The sequence below is a fragment of the Alligator sinensis genome, unplaced genomic scaffold (assembly GCF_000455745.1).
Source record: "Alligator sinensis unplaced genomic scaffold, ASM45574v1 scaffold1329_1, whole genome shotgun sequence".
Lineage (NCBI taxonomy): Eukaryota > Metazoa > Chordata > Crocodylia > Alligatoridae > Alligator > Alligator sinensis.
This window is the reverse complement of record NW_005842460.1, coordinates 398,753-408,399: the sequence shown is the minus strand read 5'-3', so window position 1 is coordinate 408,399 and position 9,647 is coordinate 398,753. Positions and strand designations below refer to the sequence as shown.

General features: G+C 58.0%; 1 protein-coding gene across 1 annotated transcript; it reads right to left on the bottom strand.

The window, feature by feature from the left end:
* Nucleotides 1–6: 6 nt before the first annotated feature.
* LOC112551421 (zinc finger protein 829-like) lies at nt 7–9,641 on the bottom strand. Its single transcript, XM_025212419.1, is given in 9 exon segments — nt 7–4,028; nt 5,121–5,237; nt 6,077–6,203; nt 6,984–7,156; nt 7,251–7,340; nt 7,721–7,931; nt 8,055–8,162; nt 8,165–8,490; nt 9,506–9,641. Coding segments are annotated over 8 exon segments (2,244 nt in total). The 5' UTR covers nt 8,402–8,490; nt 9,506–9,641; the 3' UTR covers nt 7–2,847.
* Nucleotides 9,642–9,647: the final 6 nt, after the last annotated feature.

The following is a 9,647-nucleotide window of genomic DNA, read 5'->3' as shown; positions in this document are numbered from 1 at the left end:
AAGCTGAGGCACGGTGAGGGCAGGACAGAATGGGGATGTGGGTCCCATCAATGGCCTGAACACAGTTCAGGAACTCCAGCTGTTTGAAGGCAGCAGTCACCACACCTGGATCCCCATGCCAAAGCATCTGACGCCCCAGCTGCTGCAGAATTTCCTCCCCCACTTTGTGCATGGCAAGCGTTGCCCATGTGTTCGCTACACCAAATTGGTTGGCCAAGCACTGAATGCTGTCAGGATTTGCCAGTTTCCAGATTACCATTATGACCTGTCTCCATGGACGTGGGGCATCAAAGCCCGATGTTTGGTGCTGAAGCAGGGGGGCGAGCTTGGAGCAAAGGTCCATGAACGTGCCCATGCAGCAGCGGCAGCTACATCCCTCCCCGGTGCCCGGTGCACGCTCTGAGGCAGGGGGCACTGAGCTGGCCAGGCTTCTGCCCAGTGTGCAGCTCTGACCCTGCGGTCATTCACAGACCAGGGCCCAGCCCCTAATGAGTTGAAGCTCAAGTAAGGTTCTCCCTGCTGGTGGGGAGGGCGTGCAGGGGAAAGAGGGCTCTGCTGGGCCAGGGCCTGGGCACACCTAATGTGATGCGACACTGTGTTCCCACACACCACTTTGGGTTGCGCCACATGGGCACAGCTGGAGCAGCTGGCACAGCTCCTGCCATCCCTAGAGCAGCTCCTGCCCAACCCTGGCACGGCTTCTAGCCGCCCCCGAGTCCCCGGCACGTGGCTGGGTCAGGCAGGAGCCACACCAGCTGCACCCACATGGCCCGAAGTGGCACACGGGAACACAGTGTCATCAGCTTGGCCGCATGATGCGGACTCAGGACAGGGGAGAAGGTACGTGGAGAAGGGGGGAACAAAGGTTCAGTTCCTTCTAACTTCTGTCCACTCACCTCTGCTCTTAGATCAGGGTGGGCAAGTATTTGGGCCAGAGGGCCACTTAGGGATTAGTGGTGAGCTGGTGTGGGGGGGGTGGGGGGGAGGGGAGGGGAGGGGGCTGCCAACCCAGCCTGCAACAACTCACCAAAACTCAGTAAGTGCCTCCCCCGGCCACACAGACACCATGTTCAATACCAACCCATGGAAAAGCAAAAGGAAAGTAGGGCTGAAATGAACCTCCATGGGTCATGTAATTAAACTCCCTGTTTGAGACAGTCAGCCCTAGCCAAACCATCCCATACAAGTCCCCGACTAACCTGTTTCTAAAACTATATGACCAACCCTGTAACACAAATACAAGACACATTGGCCAAAAAACACCCAAATCTGCTACAGGTAAAGGAGGGGGGGCAATGACAGACACTGCCCTGATGCCACACGGGTTATTAAAAAGCACTCAAGGTGAGTTAATTGTAAAACTGGTAGATTTTCAGAGTGAAAAGTCAGATTTAGTCACTTAAGAAGTACGTGGAGAGCAACGTGCTTCAGGCTTTCTAGCCAGGATTGCCGATTGGCTCTCAGCATTTCCCATAGCCCCACTGGGAGATCCAGCTTCACCTTAAAAACCCAGGTGATGTAACCATTTCTGATATTCCTTGAGACCTGACACTCGCAGGTCCCCTCTCCTGCACAGCTTCTGCTCCTTTTCATGGTGGGTGAGACCAGGTGAGCATGGTGCCCCGACTGTGGGCAGGTACCAGGCATGAGAGGACTGGGCCATGCCATGGCCTGGATGGAAAGCTGGCCTGGAAGCAGTCCAGTGAACAGGGCTTGATGTGGTTGGGAGAAATCAAGGAAAGGTTAAAAAATGGTGGAGTGTAGCAATGGCAACAGGCTCTGCCCTCCTCTCTGTTCAGTTAGTGGTAGTAGTAGTGCCTGGCCTGGGCCCCCCTGTGCTGTGCCATGGGAGGGTGAAGGGCAGGGAGGGCACGGGGCAGATTTCCGGTCTCTCGCATTTGTCTACAGCACTAGCGGTGGGGGCGAAGCAGCAGCTGGGGCACTCCCTGATGTGGGTGACCCTGGCCTTCCCCATCACTTCCCTGTCCTCACCGTGCATCAGCTCCCCTCTTACAGGGGGACATCCCCACCAGGCAGCAGCTCAGCACCACCTCCTGGCCCTGCACACGCCATGCACCTCGCAGTATACGCCCGACTCTACCACTTCTCTCATCATGGGGCATGCCTCAGTTTCCCCGCTGTGTTTGTATGCCGTTCTACCCTGGGAAGGAACGGGTTAACTTTAACCAAGCGGGGAGGGAGCCCGCAAGGTGCTTTAGCAGTCCTGGCTGTCCGCACTTCGGTTATGGAGCAAGGGCTGCTCTCCTCTGGAAGGATCCTTGGGGGATACAACAGGAACTATGGTAGTTGAGGGCTGTCTCTATGGATGGTGCATCCAGGAGCAGGGATCCAGGGGAAAACGGCTTGGGGAGGGACGGACACAACTGGGATCTGGAGGACAGGGGTAGTCTGGACTCCAAAGGGACATAGCTCCTGGGCCTGAGCCCGCTGCTGGCATGGGCTCTGCCGGCACCATTCCAGCTGGCCGCTATATGGTGGCTGGCACTGGGGACGTGACCTGCCTTGCCACACTTGCGTGCGGGTGGCAATCCTTCCCATATGAAGGAGCAGAGCCAACTGGAGCTCGCTGGGGTGGGACTCTGGAAGCAGCAGGACCTTGTTCTCAAAGACACAGGAGCCACGGCGCTCATCTTGGCGAAAACCTACAGCGACGCCTGGATTGCAGAAGCGCTGCATAGACTGGGGAAAGGCTGGGGGGCCTGGATAAGAGGCCCACCAGAGTCTGTGATGGAGAAGCAGCACAGGCCTCCAGGCTGGGGTCACAGCAACCTGAAATAGAGGCTCCATGGGGGGTCAGTAAAGAGGCGCATCCAGTTCAGGTCAGGATTAGGAAGGGAGGTGGTCCCTGCGGCTGGGTTCCCATTGTCCGAGCAGCAGGATCCGGTCCCTGTGAGTTCTCAGGTGCTTGGTCAGGGCGGCGCTCTGCCGGAAACACTTCCCACACTCCACGCAGCCGTACGGTTTCTCCCCCGTGTGCACGCGCAGGTGCTTTGTGAGGGTGGAGTTGTGGGCGAAGCTCTTCCCACACTGGGGGCAGGAGAAGGGCTTCTCCCCCGTGTGCACACGCTGGTGCTGTGTCAGCGTTGAGCCCGTGGTGAAGCTCTTCCCACACTGGGAGCAGGAGAAGGGCTTCTCCCCCGTGTGCACGCGGAGGTGGCTTGTGAGTTTTGAGCTGTCGGTGAAGCTCTTCCCGCACTGGGTGCAAAAGAATAGTTTCTCCCCCGTGTGCAGGCGCCGGTGCCGCTTGAGCGTGGAGCTGTGGGTGAAGCTCTTCCCACACTGGGTGCAGGAAAACGGCCTCTCCCCTGTGTGCACGCGGAGGTGGCTTGTGAGTTTTGAGCTGTCGGTGAAGCTCTTCCCACACTGGGTGCAGGAAAACGGCCTCTCCCCTGTGTGCACGCGGAGGTGCTGTGTGAGCGTTGAGCTCTCGGTGAAGCGCTTTCCACAATGGGAGCAGGAAAACGGCTTTTCCCCCGTGTGCACGCGCCCGTGACCCTGGAGCCGATCCCACCGGGTGAAACTCTTCCTGCACTGGGTGCAGCAGTAGGGCTTCTCCCCCCTGTGCACACGCTGGTGAAGTCGGACATCACTCAGGGAGACAAAACTCTCCCCGCACTTGGGGCAGAGGTGGGGGCGCTCCCCCGAGTGCAGTCTCTGGTGCCTGCGGAGACTGTACTTGTGCTGGAAGCTCTTCCCGCACTCAGCGCACGGGTAGGTCTTCTCCCTCCTGTGGGTTCGCCCGTGTGCCCTGAGCTCCTCTTTGTCCCCAAAGCTCTCCCCACACTCTCGGCATATATAACACCCTTCCCACCTGAGATCCCTGCCCTTGCAGCTCCTCAGGTCTCTCTGCTTTTTGAATCCCTCCTTGCATACAGGGCTCCTTTGGCTCTCTTCTTTGGTCTGGTTTGGCTGAGTGGGTAGCTGGTTCCTGGCTGGAAAGGGCTTCGGGTTTGCAGACGTTTTGTTAGGAAGCCGCGGCTCAGCTCTGGCTAATGTCTCAGCATCTGCTGGGAGAAGAAGGGAGCCCAGGAATTAGTCCCTGTCCAACTCTGAAAGGGAAAGCCCTGCTACCTGCCCGTGCTGGGATGTGCCCCAGAGTACGGCCGGGCCTTAAGTTACTCCAGGAGAACAAGAGCTCCAAGTGCAAGTGAGCACGCTGTCTCAGATCTCATGGCTTTAACATCTGCCTGAAAGATGGAGCAGAAAACAGGCAATTCTGGTGGAAACACTGAGCCGTTGATAGCCTCCCGAACAGGAACGTTTCTGGACTGCACCCGCACCCAGCAGCCAGGATACAGCCTGAGGCACTGATTAAACCCAACCTTTCTACTCCTGGCTCTTGCAGAAGGGAGGATGGGACTTCCCATTCAAACTGAGCAATAGGATCAGCAGCAGTGGACAGCAGAGCTCCTGTCTCTCTCTAGTCCAATCCTTAATAAACCCCGGGGCGTCTGCCAACGGTGATAGGTGCCACAGGGAGATTCAAACCAGATCCTGCCCTGCCACACGGCATTATAGGGCTCGAACATTGCTGAGTGAAGATGGAAATTGCAGCCCAAGGTATTCCAGGTGTCCCTGCTACGTATGTAAAATTGTATAATTAGTGTATAATTATTATATGCACTATTATAATTAATGTACAATTGTATAATTCCAGGTGGCCCCAAGATGTATGTAAAATTGAGACAGCAGGCTAAGCTTTGGCCCAAGCATTATCTGACTCCTTGACTCCCTGCTGGCCCAAGCATTATCTGACCATTATATGTCTCCTGTGAGAGAGCCCTCCAGCAAAGGGCCCAGGGCTCCGTCTCAAGAGAGAAAGATGATAGGAGACATTGCTAAAGGGGTGAAGAGGGTTTTCATGTCCCAGCACCCAAGTAAGGGAGGAAAAAGGGGACCGTTTCCAACTGAACATCACTGACTTGCATGAAGTGGGAACACACGTGTGCCTGGACAACACCGATCAGGCTCAGCCATTTTTTAGCTGGAACTCATGGACGCGGCTCAGGGCAGGTTTCCCGGGTCTGAGCACTCCCCGTCACTCTGGGCATCGAGCAGTGCTGTGCTGCGGTAGGGACAGGGGACGTATCGATGCTCACTTTGACACAAGCTGCCAGACCAGGGGTTTTCTCCAAGTTTCTCCTCTTCGCAGACCCACAGCTCCACCTCCCCTCGCCGGATGTGGCAGATTAAGTCTGGTGTGGGACCTCGATAGCCTGTTGGGGGAAGCATAGAAAGGGTGGTGATCTTTGGTTGCTCTCTATCTGGTACCAGCTTGGAGTCTGGGAACAGACCTGGTGGATTCAAACACTCTAATGGGCATGCAAAGGAGGACATAAGTGGACTTTTAGGATTCAAAAAATGGCATGACAGGCAGAAACCAGGAATAGATAGTGGGCCAGTCACTGGAAGCATCGTCATATGAAATAAGGCGTGGGCCATTCAGGAGGATACACAGGACGCAGAACTCACAGTAGCACCGTTGACGGTGGACAAAGATACAGGCTGGTGACGGATGTGGAGAAAAACCCCCAAACTCAGTGTTTTACTGGAAAGAGGAAGCACGCTCGTTCGACCCGGCTCCCAGCATCTGTATACAGATTCACTCAGAGGTGTTCCTTGGGGAACTATTCTGATCTCCTCCCTCTCCTGCTTCATGTGTCCCGTCCAAACACTTGTAACAATCGGAGCATGCTCAGGGCTTTAAACTAGGATCGCCGTCCCCTGGTGACCCTAAGGGAGATCATCTTGCAAAGGAACTACTGAATAGGGGAGTACCAGGGGTTAGACAAATTGGGGAAGAGCCAAGAAACTGCTAATATGGAAGCACCAGGAGTTACAATAATGGGGACGACTCAAATGAAGGCAACTGCATCAAATGAAGGAGGATATATATCTCATGAAACAGGAGAGAGGCCTGATCACTGACAGAGCAGTGCAGAGGAAGCAGATTTAAACCACCAGCCAAAAGGTCATGACTGTTGAAAAACAGGGAGAAGACAATAAACTTCAGAGCTCGCATGGCTCCACGGAGAAGCAAGAACCAGAGCTTTACCCAGGGAAACGAGGGCATGGAAATTCCTCAGCATCTGGTCCCGGTAAAGCACCTTGTCTTCATCTCCCAGCAGCTCCCACTCCTTCCGCGTGAAGTACACAGCCACGGCCTCAAAGACCTCCCGGAGCTGCAGTCACAAGCGTTACATCAGCATCCCCTGCTCTCGTCTCCTCCAGCCCAAGCATCCCTGACCTTTGCTCTTTCCTACAAAGATCTGCAAGCTTAGCCATGCCAGGTAGGGATGCAAACTTCCCCAGTACTCAGCTGACGTGATGTGGCTACTGCTCTGCTGAAAGAGGAGGTCATTTATCCGCTTTAGCCAGTCTCCTCTGGAGAGATGGTGCAGGCATCCTCTCTGCACCCTGCATTCCTAGATGCATCAGTGCCAACGCTGACTTTCCCTCTAGCCACCCGAAACATTGCTCGCTCCTAGCAAACAACCCACCCTTGAGGCTGATCCGGCCTTGGGTGACTTGGAGGGACCCTCCTGGGACCAGCTGCAGAGACGGCTGGGCTCTGCAATCCTAGATGCATCAGACTCAGCTGTAGTGTCCACTGCTCTGTGCTCCCTGGTGCTGGCTGGTGTCACCGAGTACCCAGAGGGGCTTTTCCTTGGTTTTTACAGTCTTCATACAATCTATTTTAATCAGTCTTTAAGGCTGTACTTCTAGAGGCTGCGAACCCTGGCTCCGCCAGGCTTTCCAGTGCCAGCATTCCTGGCTATCTGCCCTGCAGAGCGAGCTCCTGCTATGCCAGAGGCCGTCACAGCTGGCTCAGCGGGGATGCAGTCTTGCTTACTTGTCTTCTACTCTCTGGACTCCCCAAATTCTTCCCCGCGCTCCTGGCTCCTCCTCGGCTCTGCCCCAGCTGCACTCCCATACTCAAACGAAGCTAGTTTCACGCTTACCTCCATGCTCTCCCTCCGCTTTGGAGGCTGGCCTTGCACCTTCTGTAGTAGGCCTGGCTCAGATGTCAGGGATCCTCTCTCCCCCGGTCTCCCTGGGGGAATCCTCTGCATCTCCAGGTTGGCAGGATCTGCCTCGGGAAGCTGCTCCTCAGCCTCGCTCGGGATCCCTGCATCTGCGGGGTGGGAAAGGGAATCCACAGGTTAGACCTGGCGGTGCTGCTTTTCCCACGTGATGGGGCCTCCTGCTATTGGAAAGCTGCTCCCTACCTGCCCCTAGGGAAGACGCTTGTGCAGGGAACGAGCCCAAGGAGTTTTCATGTGCCGACAGGTCCCAAGTCTCCTCTGTGTAAGGGGAACCTGCAGCAGGAGAGAGGCCTCTTGTTAACTGTACACAAACCAGGAAAGTCACTGGGCAAACCCAGTTCCCCCAATACCTGCACTAGCCAGCCCAGTGTTGAGTACAGAGGATGATGAGAGGGGGACAACTGGAACATAATTATGGATCGTTCCCGGGGGGGCACTGCAAGGCCCAACCGAGACAGGGCCTTTCTGCTGGGTGCTGCACACATGCAGTGAGAAAAGCCAGTGCCCCCAATAACAGAGACCACCCCACCCCACCATGCACTCAGACAGATTCAATCCCGGTCACTCTAGAGCTAGGCAAGGGCTGAGATTCAAGTCTCTCATCCCCAGTGTTAGGCAGCTGCTCAGGTATCAAGATCCAGGCGGTACATCACCTGAGTCTTGCTGGGGTATGTGCTCTTCTTTGAGGACATGAAGCAGCTCATCCAGGGGCTCAGGGGTTGCACCCTGTCCTGCCTCCTCCTGGAGCACGTCCACATGATGGGGCTGGGGATGCTCCAGCCAAGAATCAACAGGTCCCCACACTGCCCCAGCGGACACCCTCTTGTCTGAGGACACCTCCTCGATCTTCACCTGCACTGTGACCTGAGGCAAGCCAAATATGTCACCGGGGAACCAGGACCTGGGAGACTGGGGTGGGAGGGAACAGCCCCCAGACACATGGGAATGGGGACTGCGACATCGAGGTTCAGTATGAAATGCTCTCACCTGGACCTTCTCGTCCTCCTCCTGCCCCGGCTGAAACCCCTCGGCCAGGGTCATGGCCTCGGCGCAGGTCTCCATGCTGCATGCCCACTGCCAGCTCCGCATCTCGTGCCCGGGACCGCCCCCAGCCCCCCCAGCTCCAGCATCTGCTCCTTGCTGCGGCGCGGGGGCCCCAGCCAGCGTTGGCACAGCTCCCGCAGGCGGCTGCACACCCCCCGCGGCCCCTCGCCCTCCTGGTAGCGGAAGCCCCGGAAGAGCTGGCGCCACATTTCTGGGGTGGGGAGGTTATTCCCTATTGCCAGCTCTGGCAGCTGTGGGGTCGCTGAGGCTGGTGCCAGCTCAACGACCATAGTCTCTGCCAAGGGAGACCTCCTCCCAGCTCTCGCTCTCCCACCACTAACGCACAGGGCCCGGTGGCGGTGTCATGCCTCTGGTGTGTCTGCAGGGAAGGAGATGACACACTTCATTATCCTGTGAAGGGAGAACCAGGCCCTTGACCCACTTTCCCATCTCCACGCTCCCACCCAGCCCAGACACAGGGTGTGGGGAGTGGGAACAGCTCCCGTGGGGCCCCCACAGGGAAGTCCCACTGCAAGGGCACTGCCAACCCAGCTGCACAACACCCCCTTGCACCGCCCAGCCGCACGTGAACCCCCCAGTGCACTGCCCGGTCCCAGCAGGACCCTGCCTGGCTCTCAGCCCCGTAGGGCCCCTCCTGGCCCTCCAGCCTGGCTCCTCCACAACCCCAGAGCCTGTACACAGCTCCCCCCACCCACAGCTCCCTGCAAAGGAGACATTGCCCCTGCCCGCTGGTGAGCTGGGGAAGAGGGCAGAGTGCAGGGAGAGGCAGCACAGGAGGAGGGGGCAAATCAGACAGTAATTTCGCTGGGGCACGAGAGACAGGGAGCAATAGGGAGTGACGGGACAGCGTGCAGTGCCCTCGAGCCAGGCAATGCTGTCGGCAGACCAGCCCCAGGCAGCGACATTCATCCCACCCCAGTCCCCCTGCGCCAGCATCTGCCTGGGACGAAAGGCCCAGCTCTGCTCTCCCTGTGCTCAGCGGGACCCAAATGTACGGGCGATGCTCGCAGCAGCACGGCAAGCCCCAACGCCGCTGTGCTCTAGGTAAGGGCCCGCGGCATCTGGAACGAGCGGGACCCTTCCACGGACGTCACGCGCGGGGCTGGGTGAACGTCTCGGCCCCGTGGGTTGTCCCTGCATGGGTTTTCCCCCTGGCTCAGGCAGCTGCTGGCCCCTCGCAACTTGTGCATGGCACTGCCTGGGCACTGGGGTGGGCACGGTGAGACCGAGCTGGTCTGGGGCACCCCGCCGGGACCCCTCCTGCTCCCTCCCGGCTCCTTCTCCCCTGCCCGGCGAACAGCATCCTCCCATCCCGGGAGCGGAGCCGGGGCGTGGGAGCAGGCGAGGACCCACACCGCTGCTCTGTGACCCACCCGGGCAGGACGCGGCTCTGGCGGGGAGGCTGCTCCTCCGGGGCGCTGCGCTCTCCCCTGGGCGCTGCGCCGGCTCCAGGGCTGGCGGGCGGACGAGGGCCCTGCCCGGGGGCCGGATTTCAAGCCGTGGCCTCCAGCCCGC